This window comes from Lichenostomus cassidix, chromosome 24, assembly GCF_008360975.1.
Source record: "Lichenostomus cassidix isolate B80296 chromosome 24, HeHo_3.0, whole genome shotgun sequence".
Classification (NCBI taxonomy): domain Eukaryota; kingdom Metazoa; phylum Chordata; class Aves; order Passeriformes; family Meliphagidae; genus Lichenostomus; species Lichenostomus cassidix.
In genome coordinates this window covers 4,162,861-4,187,216 of record NC_139504.1, presented here as the reverse complement: position 1 = coordinate 4,187,216, position 24,356 = coordinate 4,162,861, and the positions used below count along the sequence as shown (strand labels likewise).

The following is a 24,356-nucleotide window of genomic DNA, read 5'->3' as shown; positions in this document are numbered from 1 at the left end:
CTTTGTCACCCCAAAGGTGCAGGTGAAAAGTGCTGGGATTTTTTTTTGTCCTGCTGGTGGTTGTGTTGTCTGTCCCATGAGCTCAGGTACAGCCACCTCACCTGGGCAAGGTGCCACCCATCAAAAGGAGAAGTCACAGAGTTAGAAGACCTATTCCTCCTCTCCTGGACTGGATTTCTCCATGACTGTGGCTCATCCCCACTTCCAGGTGAGGAATAAAGCTCGAGCTCGCTCTCTTACCTGCTCCGTGTCCTCAGTGGGGCTGGCCTTGGGGTTAAAACAAATTTCACCCTCATGGCCTGCACCAAGAGACCCTGGGGAGAGGCAGGAGGAGAGAGATGCTCCTCTGGATGGGAAACAGCTCCTGGGTAAATCCATTTCAGGGCATCTTCCGTGGGCTGTGCCAGGTCCCTTGAGATGGGAACGAGACAAGGCGCTGCTGTGCTGAGGTCAAGCAGCCACAGGAGCCCTTGTGGCATCTTTGAATGCTTGTTTTTCCTTCAGGTCAGACATGAAAGGAGGTTTTCTGCTAGAAGACTTAAAAAAAGAAGTGTTTGGTTGTTCAGCTCTGATGTGTTCAGCACTGCATGATGGGAACATCCCCTGCCAAAGGAAAATAGGCTGGAAGACAAAGTCTTCCCCAAAGAGACAGTGAAACCTAATCAAACTTCATCAGTGTACACTTGCCCAGGACAAACAGGACCAGAATATTAAACTGACAAAGGAGCAGAGGGAAACCTATTTTCACCAGTTTTGTCTGTGTTACAAAACAGAATGAGGCTAGTCAATTGATTTTCCTGGGGCTGGTAGCGTTTAAAATGTATGGGAGGGAAGGGAAGAGCCAGGCTGAGGCTGGAAGTAATCTGCCTCTGGAATACCAGTCAGTGCTGATATCCCCCTGCCCTCCTAAAATAGCTGTTGGTTTAGAAAAGGGTAAAAATAAATGTAAAAATGAAAGATTCCTGCTAGCAAGGCCATGCTTGGAGGATGGAGGGAAAGCAGAATCTGGGATTTGCTGTGGAGGCAGTGAGCTGCTGGTGCCCTGATGTGCTAAAAGAGACTGCTGAGGTAAGAAACACCATTTTGGGGGAAGTTAGTGAACACACTGCCAGGAGCACCCAGGGGAAAAAGGTCTGGGCTTCTTGTTGGGCTGCTGGCATTGCTGTGTCCTCTCTGTTCCTGACACAGGGTGGGTGGGGAGCACAAGAGGAACAACAACCTCCTAGCAGGGAAAACAGGGTAAAAAGCCCTCCCAAAATGTCAGAGGGGAAAATCATGCCAAGGTCAGGCTCTTTTCCCACTGCTGGGGTTGGAGCAGTGCCTGTCTGACCTGAGCTGGGAAAATCAGCTCTGACATGGACCCTTCACCCCTTGGCTGCTATTCCAGCTCTCCCTCTCACCTGATGTGGATATGAACCAACTCAAAGCAGCTGAAATCTTTTTTGGGGTACAGATTGGGCTCAAATGAAGAGTTTTGGTCAGCTACACCCACAGCCCACATTTTTCCCCTTTATGCCCTTCAGGGTAGTTATATATCTATCAACTCAGATGCCAGGGGCAGGGAAAATCCCTGTGGAAACTGCAGTGTATGGTGAAAATGATAATAATGCCCACAGCAGCCCCCCAGTGACACTGCCCACCACCACCAGTCCTTCCAGAGAGGGTGGAAATGGGAACAGCAAGGAAACCATCTCCAGCAGCTTGGGAATGAGCTGGACTAGGTGAGTTTTCCCTTTTCCACCTGTAAAAGCAAGACCTGGATGGCAAAGCAACTCCATTGAAACTTCAGGGCAGCGCCTTTGAACGGCGCTTTAAGCCTAGCACTGTTTAATGCTAATCCTGTAACTTTATATAGATGGGCTTTTTTTTTTCCCTTTTACACAAAGGAGGAAGGGGCTCAATTCTTCTGAGGGTTGGGTTTTCTTTTCCCTGAGCAGCAGAGCCGCCAGGCCAGCTCGGGCTTGCTGGCATTTCCATCTGAATCCACCTGAAGGGGGTGAGCTTTTGGGGAAGAAAGAGGCTTCTCTCCCTCTCCAGGCCAGAATCTGATCTCCAGATTAGCCTGCTGGTTATCAATAGAGGGACAACAGTTGGGATTGCAACTCAACACTGCTCCAGCCCTGGAAGAGCATTGAGGAAAACAGAGTTTTCAATTGGGAGAGCAAAGGACCGAGGCATCGTTTCAGTCATCAGCAAGAGTTGGCACGGGAGGACGGGCATGCATTCTCCATTGACATAGGATTTCGCCCTGCTCTACCGAGATTGGTCTAAAATTTCAGACCTGATTGCTCCTCTAGCCTACGAAACAGGTTGGTAATTTTTTTTCCATACCTAAAAATGTGTAGTTTTGGATGGGGTGTGTTAAATAAGGTGTTCTTCGCTGTCTGCCCTGTTTCGCTCTTGTCCTTGCACTGCCACAGTCCCCACTGGCCACTCTCTGCCTGCTTTCTTCTTGCAGTGGCTCAGATTTGCAATCTATACAAAATTCTGTCCCTCTCCTTTCACTTTTCCAGGGCAGGGAACGTGCTAAAACTTTTCCTTGGTGGAATGAATTTTTCCCCATGGAGAATGTGGTCGCTGTGACCAGCGCTGATGTGAGTGGAGCAGTGAACAGGGAAGAACTTTCCTTCCGCTGTGTTCCAAACTTTCCAAATAATGGGAATCAAGCTGGAGTGATGAGGAATAAATTATGGGATGTTATCCCTTGTAATCCTGTGCTCTGTGAGTGTTCTTAGAAGGAGCTGGATCTGTTGATCCACATTTTTCATAAGAAAATGTGGATCATCCCCATGGATGTCATGGGGAGAACACAAAGAAACGCTGGGATTTGTAGGAAGATTTTTAAGCTGGGAATGTGGGGAGGCTGCTGTTGACACCCAGGCTGTCCATAATGCACAGAGGTGCTGTAGGAAGCTGGCCATGTCCTTTCCCAGCTCCCTGGGAGCACAGCAGACCTTCCTGGGAGCTCTCCCTGAGCTGTGCCCGTGCGGAATGAGCGCAGTCGACGGGCGAAGAAATCAAAGCAGGTGTTTTAGCAATATTTTCTATTGGATTAATAACGAGTAACAAATTGCATTAGGCACAGAAGGAACTCAAGCTGGCACAGGATTTCGCTTTCATTTTGTTTCTGCTCTCTCCCCCTCTCTCTCTCTCCCTCTCATTGATTGCTGTACAAGGAGCTGCCCAGCTGTGTAAATGTTTGTTCTCCTTCCATGCTCATCCAAACCCCTGAATGATGGTTGTGGTGGCAGCCAGGGCTGAGGATTAGCTGAAGCCCCTGAATCATGAGAGCACACCAGAGCTCTCCTGTTTGGAGCAGAGCTGCTTGCCTTGGGATCAGCCAGGAGTGGCCATCCCTGCCCTGAGTGGATCAGGAATTGCTTTTGAAGCCCTCAGGAGAATAAGGAGAGCTTCCACACATGAAATGAGCTCTTCCATGTGGTTCTGGGCTTCCTTTGGCAGTGCCTGCAGGTGATTTTCTGTTACCAGTTGGGAATTCTCATCACACCAATCCATGAAATAGGCATTTCAGCCTGGCAGGTGAGGAACCTCCAGCTCTGAAACATCCACGTGTGGGCAGCTTTGGGAATCGCCTCAAGGATGTGTTTTCTACCAATGTGATGCATGGCTGGGGTTTTCTCCTTCCTGTAGGATGAACAAGAGATCATTTCTGGGAGCCTGGGTGGCCCTTTTGGTGATAACAGCGCGGCAGAGAGGTGAGTAACTCCTGTTGGGTGCTGGGAGGGGAACATTCCCCAGTGGGCTGAGCCCAGAGACCCCAGAGAGCTTGGAAAACACCCTCAAAGGGCTTGGAAAACACCCTCAGAGGGCTTGGAAAATGACCCCAGAGGGCTTGAGAAACACCCCCAGCTCCTTGGCTGGAGCAAGGACAAGAACCAGGGTGAACTGAGTGTTTCCCATGGAGAGGGAGGGAGGGATGGTGAACCTTAAGGGATGCTCATGTTGATCATTTCTATGGCTGTGTGTGCACTTGGAGCATTCCAGAGGAAACAGGAGTTTGGAAAGTCTCTGTGTTAGGACTGCTGGGCAGGTGTGGTAGTGTGGTACTGGTAGTGCCAAAGAATTGAGGAGTGTCTGCTGAGTCTCCTGTTTAAAAAAGAAATAAAATCCATGTCTTGTAGCTGTGCTGTGGCTGTGATAACCCATCAGGTGTGTAACAGCTGTGAAATTATTTATTTTCCTGGCTGACAGGAGGAATTTTGCTGTGGCCCTTTGGATATGCCTGTGGAAACAGGGCTGTGGCTTGGACACCATCAATGCCACCTCCCTTTATGTCCAGCAGGGCACTCAGGGCACACGAGTGTCCTAGGAAATCAGGATGCCACTGGGTTAGGCCAGATTTTCCCTCATCTCCTTTTCCCCAGGGGAATTTGGAGCTTGTGAAGGGTCAGTCAGTGACTCCTTAACTCCCAGCATGGAGCATCCTCAGGGTTGGGCAGCAGGGAGAGCCCCTCCTGTGTCCAGGGGAGCACAGAGCAAGCTGGCCTCAGCTGGGAGCCTCTCAACAGCTCAGGGCAGAGCCCAGGAAATGAAAACATGTCCTGAATCCAGGGGAACAGAGCCGGGATTGTTCCCAGCCCGGGGGCTCTGTCATCCCAGATTGAATGTCGTGAGGCTTTCCTACATCAAAGAGGGGAGAAGGGGGAAGCAGACCCAGAAAAATCCCCTTTTGCTCTGTGAGGAGCCACAGCAGGAGCTGAGTGGAGGAACAGGGCATGAAATGACAGCAGAGGTTTGGTGGTGGCTGGGACTGGAAGGGACATGTGCCCAGAGGCCAGAAGTGGCTGTTGTGCCTCAAGCTGATGGATTTTCAGCTGGTGGAAAAGCAGCAGGCTGAAATGTGTCAAAACCGTCTTCTGGAGTACTTTTGGGAGAGACAATTATGTTCGCTGGCAGGGCCTTTTAGCAGGAAACTTAATTTTGCTGGGACATGTCAGAAAAGCTGTGACCCCTCAGGCTGTCCCCTGGGCCAGGTGGGAGGTGGACAGTGCCAGGAATGTGGCTTGAGGGGCTGGAATTGGTGTGGAACAGCCAGTGCTGGAGAAGGGGATGGACCTGCTGTCCTTGCTGTCCCAATTGAGCCCAGACTCATGGGGTATGACTTGGTGACAGTCCCAGGGGAGGCAAAAGTGCTCTTTTCTGTGGCCTCTCAGAAGTCAGGACTGTCCTGGCACTGCCCTGAGGACTCTTGTCCCTCCCCTTCCAGCTCACAGCATGGCACGCCTGTACCCATTCTGGCAGAACGACACCAAAACCCCCAAAGTTGATGATGGGAGCTCACCTGAAATCAAGATCTCCGTGCCGTTCATCTTTTTTGGAGTCCCCTACAGAAGCATTTATGTAAGTGGAGAAAGCAGACCTTCCCTTCATCCTTTTCTTTGCCATTAATGGCTGCATTTTAAACACGCTCTGCCTGTCATCAGGAATTGGAAGATTTATTAGCAGCTACCTGACAAGTTCTTAGATTTCATGAACTGATAGGTTTTATGATTAAGAAAGTCAAAGGTGTATTTAATGGGATAATGTTCATGGGAAAGGAATCTAAAAGGCAATAAATTTTCTTTGTGGGTGATTAAATGGCACAGCAAAGCTAAGGGCTTGACACGAGGGACATTATTCCTGTTCCATGACAAGAAACCAGAACATGCAGGACCTGCAGGAGGGGAAAAGGGACAACAGTTTTGTGGGGACTCCTGACAAGGACAGGCTGCTGCTGCTCTCAGTGATGGCACAGCAAAAGCCAGGTGAAGGGGACACCAGGGCTGGGCTGAGAGGAGTCACCTGAAACTTTAGACAGGGCTTAAGTCAGCATGACCCACATCTTCAGTTTGGTGGAGAGCTGGGTTCTGTGGGATCAGAAGAGAAGCAAAGGCTCATCCATTCCCCAGTTTGTATTTGTGCACAGCAGGAATCCCATTTCCAACCCTTGTGGGGTGGGGGATTCCAGCATCCAGGGCTCTGGCATTTGTTTTCCAAGCTCTGCAAAAATTTGTTGTTTTGGGGAGCATCTTCAGCAGACTCTGGTGAGGCTCCTGCTCTTGGGGAGCCCCAGGATCTGTCACAGATGACAACACCAAAGGCAGTTTTTTTCCATGCAGCCACCTGGGTCATCCTCATCCACATCTCTCAATGCTGAGAGCTTCTCTCCAAAGGCTGAGCAATTCTGAGTTCTTCGCATTTTATCAGTTCTGTCTATTAGCATATTGAGCCTCAATTCTCCAATTACACCTTCAGGTGATGATGTCAATTACCCCAAGTTTGCTCCCCCAATTCACTGTTGGTTACATATTTTGGGGCTCTGAGGCAGCAAAGCGTCCTTGGGTTTTCCACCTGAGAGGAATTGTTTTGTCTAAAATGCTGGGAACAGAGGTTTTCAGCACTTTATATAGAACCTAAAGCTACATGCCAAAACCACAGATACATGAGAAACAGAAACTAAAAATCCTTAAGGCATCACTCTCACCCCACACTTCCTGCCAAACCAGCAGCTCTGTGCTGATTTTGCTCAGACCAAGCTGGGGTCTCCTTGCAGGTCAACAACAATGGTGTGATCTCCTTCAACGCCCTGGTCAGCCAGTTCACACCCGAGGCTTTCCCGCTGACCGACGGCCGAGCCTTCGTGGCGCCCTTCTGGGCAGATGTGCACAACGGCATCCGCGGGGAGATCTTCTACAGGGAGAGCACAGAGCCAGAGCTGCTCCAGAGAGCCTCCAGGGACATCCGCAGGCACTTCAGGGACATGGCCTCCTTCTCTGCCACCTGGGTGTTCGTTGTCACCTGGGAGGAGGTGACGTTCTATGGGGGGAGCAGCACGACGCCGGTAAGAGTTTTGCTTCTCACGGGTGTGTTTTGTGTCTTGTCCCATCATTTGTGTGTGAAATTGAGTGAGACACTCTCCATTCCTGCTCCTCAGTTCCCTTTTCATCCTTTCATTCTCTCCCGAGAGCCTGGAGGAGCCTCATTCCCTCTTTTAAATCTCCAGGGAAAGCATCTCCTCCTCGGTGTTTGTAGGCAGTGGATCTAAGCAAGGCTCTGACACCAATTAGGACTTTTTGGCTTGATCATAATGTAGTTATTTTCCTTACATACAAATGCAGATATTTTTGATGGCAGCTGCCAGCCTGCATGGGAGACTGATCACGCTGATCAGAGTCACGCTAATGACTTGGCCGTGTCACGTTGCCATAAATGTGTGAGCTGAATCTCACAGGATGGGGATGGCAGTGGGATGTTTGTCAGGGCATGGACAGCTTTGAAATATCTGGTGAGTTTGTAAGCTCTCACTGCAGCTGATGTCGGGAGGTGTGTGCTGGACTGCTGGAGCTTGGGGTGAAGATAGAATCAGAGTGGTTTGGGTTGGAAAAGATCATCTCATTCCACCCCCTGCCATGGGCAGGGACACCTTCCATGAGATCAGGCTGCTCCAAACCTCATCCAACCCATTCTTGAACAGCCAGTGAGGGATCCCAGCTATCGTCTGGATTGCTCAGGATTAGCTTGTGTGCTGTGAGTGCCAAAACCCAGCTTCTCCTGTCTCGAGGAGTTGGCTCTGATAAACAGTTCAGCTCTTTTCCATTTGTTAGAGAAGCTTGAGATTTAATGCATATTTTTTGCGAGTCCTGGCAGCACTTGCAGAAAAAACCCCACACATATATATATATTTGCAGACGGCAAGCAATATAGAGATTCGTGTATTGCCTGAAGAATTACATTTGCAACACAATGCAATTTATTGTGCTACAGAGCAGCCTTCCTGCTCAACAGCAGCCAGGGCTCGGGGTTGGCACAAGGAACAGCACCATGCAACTTAAGCAGGAATTTCATCGCAATGCAGAAAAGCTGCAGAAAACAATTTTGGGAATGTGGCCTCGGGGACGCTGCAGCTGCTGCCTGGAGATGTCACCTGAGCTAACAGGTTCATTTTCTGAGGGGCTGGTTGCACAGAAAGGGTGCTTCACAGCCAGGAGCTCCTCCTGCCACCTTCCAAGAGGCTGCTGAGCAGAGTGGGGTTTGTTGCTGCATGGAAAAGCTGTTGTGGCACTCTCCAAGTGAAACTGCCTTTACTGTGATGTGTTTGTGACTACCAGCACGGAAAAGACTTGGCAAAGGTGAGCAAGAGGAAGCCAGGAGTAGGAGGCAGAATTCCAGGGAAAGGATGCAGGAGTGGAGATGGCTCTGCTTTAGCTCCTGCCCGGCTTGCCCTGGTGTGAACTGTGCCATTTGCAGCTGCTGAGAGGCAGCTCTGCCCACACCTCTCTCTCTCTCTCCTGACAGCTCCCAGAGCTGCTTCGCCTCCGTGTTGGAGATTTCTCCCGGCAGGGGCCTAATGTGCCTTGGAGGTGCCATCCCTTGTGGTATGCAGGCAGTGAGAGCAGCCCTGGGCTCCCCTCTGGGGCATCCTGGGTTTGCTCCAAGGGGATGGAATATGGTGCAAAGTGACCCCCAGCCCTCCTATGGCTTTCCCAATCACCTGGGCATTGTTTCTGTGGCTGTGGTTTCCTCCCCAGTGTGCAGTGTCCAGGTAGCTCAAGGTACTTCTCTCAATTAATTAAAAGAGAGGCAGCTAAAATCCTGCTTGCTCAGGGGCAGGAGGAGCTATGATCATGGCATGGTCCGAAGGCAGGGATGGGAAGGACAGGAAAATGCAGGGAGCTGGGAGAAATGACTGACTGAGCTCCCAGTGATGAGCTCTGCTGCTGGATCTGCATGGATAGAGGGGATATCTCAAGGGAAGGAGCTGCTTCTGTCTTCCTGCGCAGCCCTAAAAGGGAAGATGGGCTCCCCCCACCTGGATCCCGGCTGGAATGTGCCTGGAGTTTGGTGGGCTGGAAATGCCGCGTCATTTCAAGGGAAAGGAAGAACACGAGCAGTGGATTGAGCAGGTAGGGAGGGGATTTGGCAGCCAGCAAAGTGCAGGATATACATGGCTGGCTTGGATGTAATCCACCCTCAGCAGTGTTGTAGGATATGAATGTGGAAGGGAACCAGGAAAGATAATGCAGGAATAAAGCTAAGATAGGGTAATGGGAGATAAAAGATCACAGCCACCCAAACCCTGCCCACTGCTCCTTCCCTGTGAGCTCATTCTCATGCTGCCATCTATTGGTGTTCCCTTGGATCAGAAATGCTCTTGTCGCCCTCCCGGGTGGAGGAAGGAGCAGGAATGGGAGCTGCTGGAGCCGTGGCAGCAAGGACAAGCATATTTGGTTCTCGTTCCACTCCTGGTCCTCACTGCGAGGCCAGAGATGAACACAACAGAAGGGCAGGAGAAAAGCAGAATCACCTTGTGAATGTGCTGGTGGTTTTCCACAGGTGAACACCTTCCAGGCTGTCCTGATCAGCGACGGGGTGTCATCCTTTGCCTTATTTAACTACCACGAAATCAGCTGGACCACGGGCACAGCCAGCGGAGGGGATCCCCTCACTGGTCTCGGCGGGGTGATGGCACAGGTGAGGCTCCTGCTCCCCTGTCCCCATCTCTGTGGGGCTCTTGGATGACTGTCTGTGGCTTTCCCAAAGTGTCCCTGCTTGCTCAGGCCACTGAGTCATCCCCAGCACTGGGCACGGTGGGATGAGCACCCCAAAATTTGGTGGTGGCAGCAGTGCCAGAGGCAGTCCATCTGCATGAGGAAGGGGACATTGCTGCGTGAGGAATGCAGGAATCCTGCATCCCCACATTGTCTCCTGACTTTATCTCTCCCTACAAGGCTCCCCCACTTTATTTTGGCCTCTCAATTCACACAGCCTTAGATCTATATGTACATACATATGTGTCTGTGCAAACATAAGTCTGTAAATATACATCCATTCTGCTTGTAGTGCCTGTTTAGCTTTTCACTCACACCCAAACTACCCAAAAAAGAAATTTAGGCTACCTGAAAACAGAAATCTCTGGAAAGAGCAGTTGAAACTAAAAAAGAAGCTCTCAGGGGGAAACAGAGAAGGGAGGAAATGCAGCACTGCTTTCCTGTTGCCAAGATGGGTGATGGAATTTGCTCTCTCTCTGCTTTAGGCTGGCTTCAATGGTGGAAACCTCACCAACTTTTTCAGCATGCCAGGCTCCAGAACCCCAGACATTGTCAATATTGAGGAGACAACCAACGTAAACGTCCCTGGGCGCTGGGCTTTCAAAATAGATGGTAGAGAAATAGACCCAGCCAATGGCTGCAGCCTGAGAGGTAAGGGAGGAATGGCATTGTTCCCAGATTTTGGGGTGCAGTGTAGCAAAAGGTGATGCTGCTGGGGTGCTGCATGATGTGTGTTCTTGCCAAGGCATCCCCGCGAGCTGAAGGGACAGAAACACAAGAGAGTTCAGTCCATGCACATCTCCGAGTTCCTGTGATAATTGGTGGCAACAGGAAAGACCCAGAGAAAGCAATTTCCTCCTGCCTATAAATTAGGGAAGCTGATCTTGTGGTGCCATTTCCCTCGTTTCTGCAGGAGGAACAGCAGGTTTTCCAGGCAGGACAAATGCCATGTGTCTGCACCACTTACAGAGTCTGTGCCTGTGTCACTGACAGCACGGGGCCATAAAGGGATTAATCGATGCACACAGTGGCTGCACAGGGACTCTGCTGCTGAGAGATTATTGTATTTCCATCTGACAAATAAAACTGTCAGGAGCATCCACGGTGCTCCAGGAGTCTTTCCAGCAGGAGAGGATTGTCGTTTGCTGACGGACACTTGAGGCACGTGGCTTCTTTATGCCCTAGTTTAGTACTGTACTGAAGAAGCTCCACAAGACTCCAAGGCTCTTGCAGCTCCAGCACAGTTTGGGGTCCATCTGCTCCAGCTGCTGACCCCAGGAAGAAAGGCTGGACTTTGCAAAGGGGCTGGAAACCAGCCTAGCTTTGCAGGTGACAAGAGGAGCTCGAGTAGATCCCAGCACTGGATTTAAATTCCACGGTGAACAGCTGATTGCCCTCCACAAGAAGAGATGCAGCACGAGGTGTTGGATCCTAATGACACCCCTTTCCCAAATTCCCCACAGCAGGATGGCTGGAGCGTGGGCCTTGCCAAGAGGAGACATTTGTTGCAGGGAAGAGGAAAATAACTTTTTTTTTTTGGTAGGAGGCAGGGAAGAGAACAAAAAGTTTAGCAGAGGTAAATTCAGGCAGCGCATGGCGGAAGCCACGCGCCGGAGGAGTGTGAAAGATGGCCAGATGGAGGAGAGAGAAACTCTCACGGGGACTTGCCACCCTTGTTCTCCAGCCTTCTCCCTGCCTCTCCTGTCTCTCACCAGCCAAACCCGCTCCCTCCCTGCTGGTGTAACACGTCTGCTCCGTCTGGGGCTGTGCAATCACTCAGCACTCACACTGGGCCTCGTGTATGCTGTGCAAGTTGCTTATCAACAGCTCTTTGGTGTTGTAACTACTACAAGCTCATCCTGAATGGGAGTAAATTGCTCCTGGGGCTGCTGATGACAGAGTGGCTTTTTGACCGGCAGAGTTATGTGAACAGGGGAATCGTGGAAGTGGCAACAGAGCTGAAGGACAGTGCGAGTGCAGCAAAAGTGCTGGGAACTGCCTCCAAATGGGACTTTTCCCTTAAGAATATGAACAAATGCCTCCTGTACCCTGAAGAACCAGAGTGGTGGGTGTCCAAAATGCATGGAATAGCCTTCAGGTTGTCCAGCCTGTGTGTTGCAGCACTGACCCCAGATTAGTGACAGCACTCGCAGCATTCCAGGAACTCGTGGCACTGGTAGGACTCAAAGAAGATGCACCATACACTGGAAACGAAGCTTGGGATTTGCTGAGTGGCTCTTGCTGGGAGTTTGCACAAAAAAACAGCTGAGAAGCCCAGCAGCAGGACACCTTGGTGGTTGTCTCCATCACAGCACCAGCAGATCCCCCCAGGGGTGCACTCTGAGTGCGTTTCTGTTTCAAGGGTGATGTAGCGTGGGTTTTTCCCTTTCTGTCTTTCTAGGACAGTTTCTCCGTCAAGGGGAGATCTTTTGGGACAACGTCAACTGCACCACCAAGTGCCGCTGCCTGGACTTCAACAATGAGATCCTCTGCCAGGACATTGCTTGTGGGCCCTTCGAGGCGTGTGAGACAAAGGCCAAATTCTTCCAGTGCGTGCCGGTGGAGAGCAGCACCTGCGTGGTGTTCGGAGATCCACATTACCACACCTTCGACGGATTCCTCTTTCACTTCCAGGGTTCCTGCTCCTACCTCCTCGCCAGGCAGTGCTGGCCAGGCTCCCAGCTGCCCTACTTCAACGTGGAGGCCAAGAATGAGAACCGAGGCGGCTCCTCCGTCTCCTGGCTGAGGGATATTTTTGTGGAGGTCTACTCGCACAAGATTGTTCTCCCCAAGGGCGGCTTTGGGAAGGCAAAGGTAAGAGCTCTGCTGGGAGGGGAGAGCTTGCCAGGTTGGCTCCTCTGAGGTGGCAGCAGGATGGTGACAGCAGCCTGGAGACCGTGGGATGGCACTTCTGGGCCTCATGTGTCCTGGGGAGTGGGCATGGGTGACAGGAAATGCCTGTGGCTTAGCAGTGACTGTCCCTCTGTGCATGTCCCTATCCGAAGACCCCACAACAAGGCTGTCCTGTCTGTCCCAGCATGAGGACTCTGCTGTTCCACATGCTGGCTCAGCCGCCGGGTGTTGTCCCCACAGGTGGATGACCTGGTGGTGTCCCTGCCCATCTCCCTGGAACTGGGCGCAATCAAGGTCTACCAAAGCGGCCTGTCCACCGCCCTGGAGACTGACTTTGGCCTGCTGGTCACCTACGATGGACAGCACTATGCCTCCGTGTCCGTGCCTGGCTCGTACATCAACGCCACATGCGGGCTGTGCGGCAATTACAACAAAGACCCCGAGGATGACATCCTGCGCTCAGACGGGAGGGTGGCCACGTCCGTGCCGGAGCTGGGCGAGAGCTGGCAGGTGCCACACCCCGAGAGGAGGTGCTCCACGGGCTGCCTGGAGAACTGCAGCCTCTGCGACGCTGCCACCGAGGCGCTGTATTTCACCCCCGAGTACTGCGGCTTCATCAACAAGACCGGGGGGCCCCTCTGGGAGTGCAGCTCCGTCGTGGATCCCACAGCCTTTGTCCACAGCTGTGTCTACGACCTCTGCAGCGCCAAGGACAATGGCACCGGGCTGTGCCAGGCCATCCAGGCGTATGCTGCCGTGTGCCAGGCCCTGGGCATCTCGGTGGGAGAGTGGCGGAGCCTGACGGGATGCGGTGAGTGTTTGGGAGGAGGGCAGCAGTGCCAGGGTTTGTGTGTGCTCAGTAGTGTGGGACAGGAGGGGGAAGGAATCCAAGGGAGGGAGTTGCCTGAGGTGGAGCGAGCTGGGAGAGAGCCGACTGGTCCCTCCTCTCCTTGGCATCACACCCTTCCTCCAGTAAAAGTGTGGCACAAGCCAGGCATGAGGTGGGAGATCCACATTGCTCTGGAGGCTGCCAGACACCATGATGAGAGGAGGAGGCTGCACTGGACTGGGGGCTGGTTGGTCAGCCCGCCCTCCTCATGGCCTTAAATAGCTGTGGGCAGCTCAGTAGCTCTGGGGCTGTTTTGGAGAAGCCCAGCAAGGCCTGGGAGGGAAATGAAGGGGCCAGTCCCACCATCAGGCAGGGCTCATGGGTCACTCAGTGTTGTCCCTGCTGCGGGTCAGTGAGAAGGTGGCAGCTGCCCCCAAATTGTGCTGTAACATAGTCCTTCTGTTTGTCACCCCTCTGCTCCCACAGCGGTGACCGTGCAGTGCCCAGAGCTCGGCCAGTACTCGGTGTGTGCCAGCAGCTGCCCTGCCACCTGCTCGGACCTCACTGCCCCGCTGGCCTGCACCTCGCCCTGCACCGAGGGCTGCGAGTGCCCCGAGGGCCACGTCCTCAGCGCTGACCGCTGCGTGCCCGTGCAGGGCTGCGGCTGTGACGTGAATGGACGCTACTACGCCGTCGGGGAGTCCTTCTGGGCAGCACCAGACTGCACCGTGCAGTGCCACTGCCAGGCTGGAGGGGAGGCCAGGTGCTTCAACACCACCTGCCCCGAGGGAGAGATCTGCACCATCGAGGATGGGTACCGGGGGTGCTACCCGCAGCGGGAGACCGTGTGTTTGGTGGGGCAGGAGCAGGTGCTGCAGACCTTTGATGGCATCACCTTCCTCTACCCGCTGGAACAGTCCTACACGCTGCTCAAGACCTGCCCAGAGAGGACAGACTTCTTCGAGGTGGACATGAGCCAGAAGAAGGCCGGTTCTGCTCCCAACGGGCTGCGTATGGTGCGGGTCCAGGTGGCTGGACAAGAGGTGAAGATTGGTGGCACCAGGCTGTCAGACATTAAGGTAAAAGTGCTGCCCAGGGACAAGGTGGGAGGTGGTGGCTTGTGGTGTGATCCAGTGGAGAAGGGCTCATGGGTCTGTGGCTGTGGACACCAGAGTGGCACTTGAACCATCACTTGGGGGCCCTTTAGGTGCCTGTGAAGTGTTGCCACAGCACTTCTCCTCCTCCTTGCTGAGGAGGCTTTCCTGCCTCCTCCTCCTCCTGCAACTTGTTTTTTTCCTGCAAGAAAAATTGCTTTTTGTGGGGCAAAAATCAAAGATACAGCTGTATGTCCTCACTCAGAGGAGGCTCTGGGCCTTGGAGAGTAGGTCTGGGTCAGGAAGTGTTTGATGTGCACAGTATTGTTGGGCAAAGCCACATCACCCTCCCTGAAGCCTCTCGACCTTGTTCCTTGCAGGTGAACGGTTATGACGTGGAGCTGCCCTATTTCCACCCCTCTGGGCGCCTGGAAATCTACCGGACTGACAACAGCACCGTGATGGAGTCTGAGGGGCTCCTGGCCATCAGCTACTATGACTCTGGCCTCCTGGAGATCCGCCTGTCCACCTCCTACTTCAACTGCACCGCCGGCCTCTGCGGCCTCTTCAATGGCAACGCCAGCGACGAGTTCAACCTGCCCAAGGGCAAGTTCACCGACAACCTGGAGCTCTTCCTGGAGAGCTGGACCACCTTTGATGAGATCTGCAACGGGGAGTGCGGGGATCTGCTCATGGCCTGCAACAACGACTCGGAGCTGCTCAAGTCCTACCGGAGCCGCTCCAGCTGCGGCATCATCAATGACCCCACCAACAGCTCCTTCCTGGAGTGTCACAGCGTGGTCAACGTCTCAGCCTACTACAGGACGTGTCTCTTCCGCCTGTGCCAGAGTGGGGGCAACGTGTCCGAGCTGTGTGACTCGGTGGCTCGCTACGCCAGCGCCTGCAAGAACGCTGACGTGGACATCGGCCAGTGGAGGAGCCACAGCTTCTGCCGTGAGTCCTCCAAACCCTTCCATCACCCAGGGTGGGGAGAAGGGGGTTTGGAAGCCAGGGGACTCAGGCAGAGTCCTTTTTGTTGGGGATTTATGGGCGTGCAGAGGTGGAACGGCTTTTTGTGCAGGATGGTGGAATCAGAGGCAGTAGTTTCTGGTGCCAGCAGACAGATTTCCCAGGGAAGTGGTTTCAGGGTGGCATTTCAGGAGGCAGCAGAAGTTTTATGGTGCAGTGTAGGAGCGTTCCCGAGCCGCAGATGGTGTCTGGCGGTGCTGTACGCCACCACCAGAGGATAATTTGAATAACACTGGGTTTTAGCTGCTGCTGTAAACTTGCCGTGGATGGGAGAACATTCATAATTCAGAAGCAAATGTGAAAAATCCTGAGTGTGGAAGTAGATGGTGGGAAGGCTGTGCCTGTCTCTGCCTCAGAGGTTTCAGAGAGGTGTTTGTTTGGGAAATAACAGGAGGATGCGGTGCTTGGCACGTGGTGGGACAGGGCTGAGATGTGAGGGGGGTGATGGCTGAGAGAAGGGGTTGCCAAGGGAATGGGATGAGCTAGAGACCACGAGACGCTGGGACTGTTTCCCTTTTTCTCCCTAAATCAGTCACCACCCACTTTTTGCCTGTTCCTCACCCCATGCTGTCAGAGCTGGGGGCTCAGGCTGTGTGTTTGCCGCCCCTGCAGCTCTCTCCTGCCCGGAGAACAGCCACTTTGAGGAGTGCATGAGCTGCGTGGAGACCTGCGAGAGCCTGGCCTCGGGCCCCGTGTGCAGGGACACCTGCTCGGAGGGCTGCCAGTGCGACGAGGGCTTCGCCCTGCGCGGCACCCGCTGCATCCCCCGCCGCGAGTGCGGCTGCAACTTCGAGGGCCGCCAGCTGGCCACCAACCAGACCTTCTGGATGGACATCTCCTGCCACTTCCTCTGCTACTGCAACGGCTCGGACAACAGCGTGTACTGCGAGAATGTGTCCTGCAAGGATGATGAGTATTGCCTGGAGGAGAACGGCCTCTACTACTGCCATGTCCGCACCGACGCCTCCTGCATCATCTCGGGCTACGGGCACTACCTGACTTTTGATGGCTATGCCTTTGACTACCAGAGCAGCTGTGAGCTGGTGCTGTGCACCACCATCTCCCGGCCCAGGGTGGAGCGCTCGGACACGTTCCCAACATTCACTGTCACGGCCAAGAATGAGGATCGGGACACCTCTCTGGCCCTGTGGGTGAAACAAGTTGTAGTGGAGGTCTTTAATTACAACATCGTCATCCACCGTGCTTATAAATACACTGTGCTGGTGAGTGCAGGGCCACGAGGACTGTGGTTATTTCTGCCTTTCTGGTCCCAAACTGTGGAGCAATTCCCTAGACATGAGGCCTTGCAAGGATTTTGGGGGCTCAGGTTGTGCTTGGGCTCAATGGCTGCTGCTAGGCACAGATTTTGGAAGGGGTTTCCATCTTGGCTGCCCTGTTTTGGGTGTGGAGTGAGGTCAGCAGGGACCTGGCTGTGAGAATGCTGAGTTCTTCTGTGGAAGGACTTTTTGTGTCCTTCTGTGTGTCCTTCATGTCCTTCTCCCATTTGTGTCCTTCTGTGTAAGCTCCCATCACCATTCCCACTCACAGTGCATCCTGTTCCCTCCCTGCAGGTCAACGACGAGCGTCTCTACCTGCCGCTGAAGCTGGGCCAGGGCAAGGTGAACATCTTTGCCTTTGGTTTCCACATCGTGGTGGAGACTGACTTCGGGCTGAAGGTGGTATACGACTGGAAGACCTTCCTGTCCGTCACCATCCCGCGGGGCTTCCAGAACCTCACCTACGGCCTCTGCGGCCGCTACAACGGCAACCCCGAGGACGACCTGGTGGCCGCAGGAGGGACACCGGCCGCCAGCATTGGTGACTTTGTGCAGAGCTGGGCCAAGCGGGACGCCTTCTGCCGCGTGGGTTGTGGTGACCGCTGCCCGGCCTGCGGCAAGGTGGAAGGCTTCTGGAAGCCCCAGCAGCTCTGCAGCCTCATCCCCAGCCAAAGCGGTGTCTTTGCCAAGTGCCACAGCAAGATTAACCCTGGCTTCTTCTACAAGAACTGCCTCTTTGACACCTGTGTGGATGGTGGGGCCATGCAGACAGCCTGCAGCTGGCTGCAGAACTACGCCAGCACGTGCCAGACCCAGGGCATTGCCATCACTGGCTGGAGGAACTTCACCTCGTGCTGTAAGTGACACCCTGCCTCCAGGCCCTTCTTTTCTTGGGGTGCCAGGGAGCGAGAGGCAATGGCCTGGCAGGTGATCCCTCCCATGGTTGCTGGGGAATCAAGTCTGGGAGATTATATTCTCTTGGAATTGTTACAAACTGCGTGTGGTACAGAAGGTAGAGGGATGGAAAAAGGGAAACCTCAAGCTCAGAAGGTACAACGATAGAAAAGGTGAAACCTCAAACTCAGAAGGTAGAGGGGTGGAAAAGGTGAAACCTCAAGCTAAGATGGTACAGGGATGGGAAAGGTGAAGCCTCAAGCTCAGAAGGCATCAGCCAACCTCCCACTGTTAACCAGGGATTGTATCAGTCAGCCTTGAAGCCAGCAGTGCGTGTTTGCTCTAATGAAGCTGCAGTCTCTTGTCAATAAGATGATGATGTTCTGTTCAATCAGACTCCTGAGGATGGGCACCACACGCCTCCCTGGCAGCCAATCTGTCTGGCAAATCAGATGGGAAGTAATTGTCTCTGCTAACGAGACTGAAAATTAAATTTGTGTCGTTTTCCCCTTCTAACAAGCAAGCTCATGGCTCAGAGGCCCAGCTCTCATGGGGTGGTGAGGCCACTGACTGGCACCATGCATGACAGGTCTGAATCAGTCCCAGTGAGGAGCCAGGTTGGTTGTGTCCATGGAGCTAATCTGTGTCTATTTTGTCCCCTGCTCAGCTGTCAGCTGTCCCCCCAACAGCCACTACGAGAGCTGCGTGTCCCTGTGCCAGCCCCGATGTGCTGCCATCCGCCTGAAGAGCGACTGCAGCCACTACTGCGTGGAGGGCTGTCAGTGTGACCCTGGCTATGTCCTCAATGGCAAGAGCTGCATCCTGCCCCACAACTGTGGCTGCTACTCTGATGGCAAATACTATGAGGTATGTGGCTCTCTGGGCTTGCTCCCTCCCTCTGGATGGTATTTGTGGGTGGAGTTGGAGCTGGGATGACAGTCAGGATGGGCTGGCAGCAGGACTAGAGAGGAGAGGGATGTCCTTCCATGGTGTGCTGCACAGGGAGTCTCTATCAAAAAAAAATTGTCATGTAATTGTTGGGTGAAGGTTTTTGTCATGTAATTGTTGGGTGAAGGTAAGCACAGCTGGGAGTTGGTGGAGGCTGGATGGAGGAAAGTCTGGTGTCTGGGAAGACTCTTTGGTGAGTGCCAAAGTCCGGAACTGTATGATCACATTATTCTGTGTATTTCACACATCACAGATTTGCTGTTTCACATTAAATTTGCTTTTTCTTAGCTACTGGATGTCACTCAGGAGTTTGATGCAGCACAGTGGTGTGCTGATAGCGTTGCTCATGTTACAGTGGGTTCTATTTTGTGCCAGTGAAACTGCTCTGTGTGAGGTGTCTTTGCCCCATGAGGAGCCAGTATTGGGGCTCCTTGCAGATGGGTTGGTGGCTGGCAGAGTGCAAGGGAGAGGCCAAGGAGATATTTAGCACTGTGGTTTCTGTGTGTGCACAAGAGGTGAGGGAGGCTGTGGGTGGCAGAGATGTCGCCAGGTAGGTGCAAGCTGCCAGCATGTCCTTTGCACCTTTTCCTCTGCCCTCATTGCCTGCTCTTCCTTGCCGTGTGACAGAGGGGTGTAAATCTTGTCCCAAACCTCCTCAGAGGGTGTTGGGGTGGCCAGTGACAAGTCCCTCTTTCAGCCCAAGCAGCTCTTCTGGAACGGTGACTGCACGCGGCGGTGCCGCTGCTTCCGGCGCAACCTGATCCAGTGTGACCCGCGGCACTGCAAGTCCGACGAGGAGTGTGCACTGCGCAACGGTGTCCGTGGCTGCTTCAGCACCCGCAGCTCCTTCTGCCTGGCGGCCGGCGGCGGTGTCTTCCGCACCTTCGACGGCGCCTTCCTCCGCTTCCCTGCCAACTGCGCCTTCGTCCTCTCCACCATCTGCCAGAAGCTGCCCGACTTCTCCTTCCAGCTCATCATCAACTTCGACAAGTGGTCCTCGCCCAACCTCACCATCATCTCGCCTGTGTACTTCTACATCAATGAGGAGCAGATCCTCATCAGTGACAGGAACACCGTCAAGGTAAGGTCTCATCAGGGGTGTTCAGCCCCTCCAGAGTGGGGCTGGGAGGTGATAGTAGATGCCACTCCAAGGCTGCATGATGGTCTCCACAAGGGCCCCAGACAACTGTTGATGTTTTCACAGCTGGGACAGTGGGAAGCAGTTGTGGAATCATTTATGAGTGGCTTGTGCCCACACCCGTAAGTAGAGGATATGGGAGGGACCTCAGCCTCGTGTCTTCTCTCGTGCCAGGTGAATGGAAGCCAAGTGAGCATCCCCTTCGTCACAGGGCTGTCCACCAAAATCTTCAGCCAGGAGGGCTTCCTGGTCATCGACTCCAGTCCTGACATCCAGATCCGCTACAACGGTTTCAACGTCATCAAAATCACCATCGGGGACCGGCTGCAGAACAAGGTGTGTGGCCTCTGCGGTAACTTCAATGGCGACCGCACCGACGACTACGCCACGCTGCGGGGCAAGCCGGCCGTCAGCAGCGTGGTGCTGGCGCAGAGCTGGAAAACCAACGGCATGCAGAAGAGGTGAGTGCTCAGACAGCCCTTTCCCACCATGTGGGAGTGGGAATTGGGAGTAGGGCTGGAGCCTCCACGATGTGTCTGCTGCCCACAGTTGCAACGAGCTGCAGTACTCGCAATACGCTGCTTCCTGTGACAACGTCCAGATTCAGGAGCTGCAGAGTGACAGCTACTGCCTGAAGCTGACCGACATGAAAGGCTTCTTCCAGCCCTGCTATGGCCTCCTGGACCCGCTGCCCTTTTATGAGTCCTGCTTTCTGGATGGCTGCTACAACCACAAGAAGGTCCAGCTGTGCGGCTCGCTGGCTGCCTACGGAGAGGCTTGCCGGACCTTTGGCATCCTGGGCACCGAGTGGATCGAGAAGGAGAATTGCTGTAAGAGAACCAGGGGCTGTTCAGGTCGAGGGGAGCTGAGTCCCTCTGGGGAGAGGGGCCGGAGGTGGCTGCCCTGTGGTCTGAGGGTAAAGGTTGTGTTTGTGCTGTGTCTTGTGCTGTTTAGCAGGAGTGGTGGAAGATCCCTGCGTGGGCGCCGACTGCCCCAACCGCACCTGCGAGCTGGACAACGGCGGGGAGCTGTGCGGCTGCATCGAGCCCCCGCCCTATGGGAACAGTGAGTCCTCTGCTCCTGGCCCTATGGGAACAGTGAGTCCTCTGCTCCTGGCTGTGGGGTCAGTGCTGAGCTCCATGTTGGGCCATTGTGCCACCGGGGCTTTGGGAAGGGATGTGCCAAGGGCTGTGACCTCTGCTCAGATGGTCATGCAGAGTTCAGAACAGGAGCAGGGAGCAGGGAACAGCTTTTCTGGGGTGTAGATTATAGGCATCTCTGTCTTGGGAGCACTTTGAGCAGCAGGGATGTAGAACAGGCAGGGCACACCACAGGAGACAATCCCAGCCCAGTTCTGGTGCTGGAAAGAAGTGCCAAGGGGACATTTGCAGGGATCTAAAGTTGTCTCATCTTCTCCTCTAGCCACCCACGACATCATTGATGCAGAGGTGACCTGCAAAGCCGCACAAATGGAGGTGTCCATCTCCAAGTGCAAGCTGTTCCAGCTGGGCTTTGAGCGTGAGGGCGTGCGGGTCAACGACCGCCACTGCCCGGGCATCGAAGGGGAGGACTTCATCTCCTTCCAGATCAACAACACCAAAGGCAACTGTGGCAACCTGGTGCAGGTGAGCTGGGACATGAGGCAAACAGAGCTGGGAGAGTGGGACAGTCCTCTCCTGCAGCCCAGCTAAACACCAGGGTTGGGGCAAGTCAGTGATGTGATGCTTGGGAGGTGCTTTGATGGTCTGGGGGTTGAGGAGAATGCAGGCAGGTTTTGCAGAGTAAGGATGCAGTTCCAAGCCCCACCTTCCATACCCTTTGTGGCCAGAGGTGGAGGGGCAGTGGAGCCCCTGTGGAGCAGAGTCCAAGGCTCATTTAGAGGTGTTCATTAGGAGCAGGGAAGCAGGTACAGCTGGGATTAAGCAGTGCCCTGTGTTCCCTCTGCAGTCCAACAGCACTCACATAGTGTACAAGAACACGGTGTGGATCGAGAGTGCCAACAACACGGGCAACATCATCACCCGTGACAGGACCATCAACGTGGAGTTTTCCTGTGCCTATGAGCTGGACATCAAGATCTCCCTGGATTCAGTTGTGAGGCCAATGCTCAGGTACGAGCCAGGGCCTGTTACACGGACGGGTGAGGCAGCAATGTGGGAGTTCAATTTCCTCCATCTGAGCCTGGATTTTTTTTATCATCATTAGTGTGATTAACCTGACAGTGCCGACGCAGGAAGGGAGCTTCACCACCAAGATGGCTCTGTACAAGAACTCGTCCTACAAGCACCCGTACCGGCAGGGCGAGGTGGTGCTCACCACCCGGGACGTGCTCTACGTGGGGGTCTTTGTGGTGGGGGCTGACTCCAACCACTTGATCCTGATGCTCAACAAGTGCTACGCCACCCCCTCGCGGGACAGCAACGACAAACTGCGCTACTTCATCATCGAGGGAGGGTGAGTGGCCATGGGCCAGCACATCCTGCTGGCTTTCACGGTGTCTGTTGGTGCTCCAAGGGTGGTGGCATCACTTGGAGCAGGGGTCTGCTGGCCAATGAGAGGGCTGAACAAAATCTGGAAAGGCTGAGGAGGAGTGTTGTTAGTGCAGGAGTTAATTTGCTTGGTGTAGACATAGCCCTGCGTGTGACAGAGTACCAGATGCAAAGAGAATCACTTTCCTTGTGTAATCAATGCTGTGGACAACACTTGTCTGTGGGAGAGAGTGGGATATGGATCAAGGCACAGGCATTTTGGGAAGTGGGAGTACAATGAAGCTGAAAATGCCAGAGAGAGGTGACAGAGGCAGGGCATGACGCCCTTGTCAGACAAGCCATGGGACCTGGAGTGAGACACCTTACAGGGACAGGGGCCCCTCGAGGGTGGTGCTGAGCATCAGTGCTTTGCACAGGTGCCAAAACATGAAGGACAACACCATTGGCATAGAGGAGAACGGGGTGTCACTGACGTGTCGCTTCCACGTCACCGTCTTCAAGTTCATCGGGGACTACGACGAGGTTCACCTGCACTGCGCCGTCTCCCTCTGTGACTCAGAGAAGTACTCCTGCAAAATTGTGAGTGCAGAGGGGTGGATTGCTTGATCTGAAGGGCTCTTTCAGAGTGCAATGAGTCCTGCTGATGTGGCATCGGAGAGGTGACCAGAGATGTGGCTCTAGGGGTGAGATGGGAGGGTTGTGTGTCCCTCTAGGCATGGGGAGGAGATGCTCTGTCACAGGCAGGTCACCTCAGGGCTTGTGCTGTTCAAGCCTGGTTTCAGGGTCCCTTTGGGAGCTGGGACAGCTGAAGGGGCACAGAGAGGGCACGGGCAGAGGCTGAGGGTGACAGAGGTGGTGTTTATCCCTGAACAGAACTGCCCTCAGCACGCGAGGATGGCCAGCGCCTTCGCTGAGGAGTCCAAGGAGCAGATCCTCTCAGTGGGGCCTATCAGGAGGAAGCGTAAGTGTGACCCAAGGAAGCCTGGGGGGCTATGTTTGCCATCCCAAGGATCACAGCTCAGGTGTCCCTGTTTGTGCCCAGGATCAGACTGGTGCGAGGACAATGGCGGCTGTGAGCAGATCTGCACGAGCCGGGCGGACGGGCCTTTGTGCAGCTGTGTGACAGGGACACTGCAGGGGGACGGCAAGAGCTGCAGGGGCAAGTACTGGGCTTGGGGTGGGCATGGCAGGGGACTTCCATCCCTGAACTGAGGGGCTGTGGGGTGATCAGCATGGGGAAGTGGGCAGTGTGTCACAAACAGGAGGGGTGGGGAGGGCAGGGAGCAAGGTGTGCCCTGTCCCTGTCACCTGAAGGCTGTGACACCACTGCTGGCAGGTTCTGAAGGGCTAGCAGGCAGTTGCAAGGGAGATGATGCTCCATAATGTGGTGCAGAATGGGGTAGATGCCATGGTGGCCCAGCAGTGAGGTCGGGCACTCAGGTGGGCACCAGGCTGGAATGATTTGAGGGGCATCAGGGAGGGAGGCACCTACTGCACATGTGCCAGAACCCCCTCTGATGTGGATCTTGTTGTGTTGGCAGCCTCCAGCTCTTCAGGGGAGCACCGTGCCCCAGTGACCCTCCTGCTGGTGGCCCAGCTGTGGCTGTGGCTGCGTTCAGCCCCACGGCACCTGACCTCGTAGGCGCGGCCCTGCCGCCCAGCCAAAAACTGTTCTCGCGCCAGCCTGAGTCTTTGTAGGGTAGGAACAGCCCCCCCCCAGTGGCCACGCTGCTGCCAGCCCGGCCCTGCCGCGAGGAGGCAAAGGGATGTCACCTGGAGAGCCATGGAACACGGACCTGGATGTGAAGGTGACAGCGCCGGTGCAACAGTGAAAACGGCGAGACAGAGCTGGATGTTCACCAGCAGTGATGTGGGACTGGGGTTTGGGGTTTTCTTTGCTGCTTTGCATTGTTGGTGTGAACTCAAAGAGGGGTTTTGCAGCTTTTCCCCGGGCTTTCCCTTGTGGGGTGCACTGTAGGTGGCTCACACCACCATTACTAGGGTGGGACAGGGTGGAGCATGCTGTCCCCTCACATGGACAGCTGTGGGTCCCCACTGTCCTTGGCAGCTGCCAGCGGGGCCTTTTGAGCTCACAGACTCGACCTGAGGTAGGTGTTGGGGCACAGATCACTGGATGTTGTGACACCTTGGGACCGTGTCACCCTCTGACTCTCCGCAGCAGAGGTGGTGCTGAGGTTTGGTTCAGAGAGCCAAACTCATCCACGGGGCTCTGGAAATCTTGGTGTTGTGCCGTGGT

The 24,356-nt window shown here is 54.3% G+C and overlaps 1 protein-coding gene across 5 annotated transcripts; it reads left to right on the top strand.

Annotated features, from left to right (window-relative positions):
* The first annotated feature begins 86 nt into the window (after window positions 1-86).
* Window positions 87-24,224, top strand: TECTA (tectorin alpha). Of its 5 annotated transcripts, XM_085082000.1 has the most exons (25): window positions 87-1,721; window positions 1,938-2,309; window positions 3,652-3,716; window positions 5,228-5,361; window positions 6,554-6,841; window positions 9,334-9,471; window positions 10,034-10,199; window positions 11,950-12,362; window positions 12,642-13,212; window positions 13,717-14,309; window positions 14,705-15,278; window positions 15,966-16,576; window positions 16,925-17,486; window positions 18,192-18,391; window positions 19,170-19,553; window positions 19,785-20,071; window positions 20,160-20,440; window positions 20,565-20,675; window positions 21,033-21,235; window positions 21,558-21,721; window positions 21,816-22,064; window positions 22,516-22,678; window positions 22,973-23,060; window positions 23,142-23,258; window positions 23,641-24,224. In XM_085082000.1, the coding sequence occupies exons 3-25, from the start codon at window positions 3,653-3,655 to the stop codon at window positions 23,739-23,741; spliced, it is 6,462 nt and encodes a 2,153-aa protein (XP_084938126.1). In that variant the 5' UTR covers window positions 87-1,721; window positions 1,938-2,309; window position 3,652; the 3' UTR covers window positions 23,742-24,224. The 5 variants fall into 5 exon arrangements, 4 of the variants coding, with proteins under 4 accessions (XP_084938126.1, XP_084938127.1, XP_084938129.1 ...); XM_085082001.1 differs by lacking the exon at window positions 22,516-22,678 and having other exon boundaries at window positions 87-2,309; XR_014856429.1 differs by lacking the exons at window positions 21,558-21,721; window positions 21,816-22,064; window positions 22,516-22,678; ... (1 more) ...; window positions 23,142-23,258; window positions 23,641-24,224 and having other exon boundaries at window positions 87-2,309; window positions 20,568-20,675; window positions 21,033-21,053.
* The last annotated feature ends 132 nt before the right edge of the window (window positions 24,225-24,356 follow it).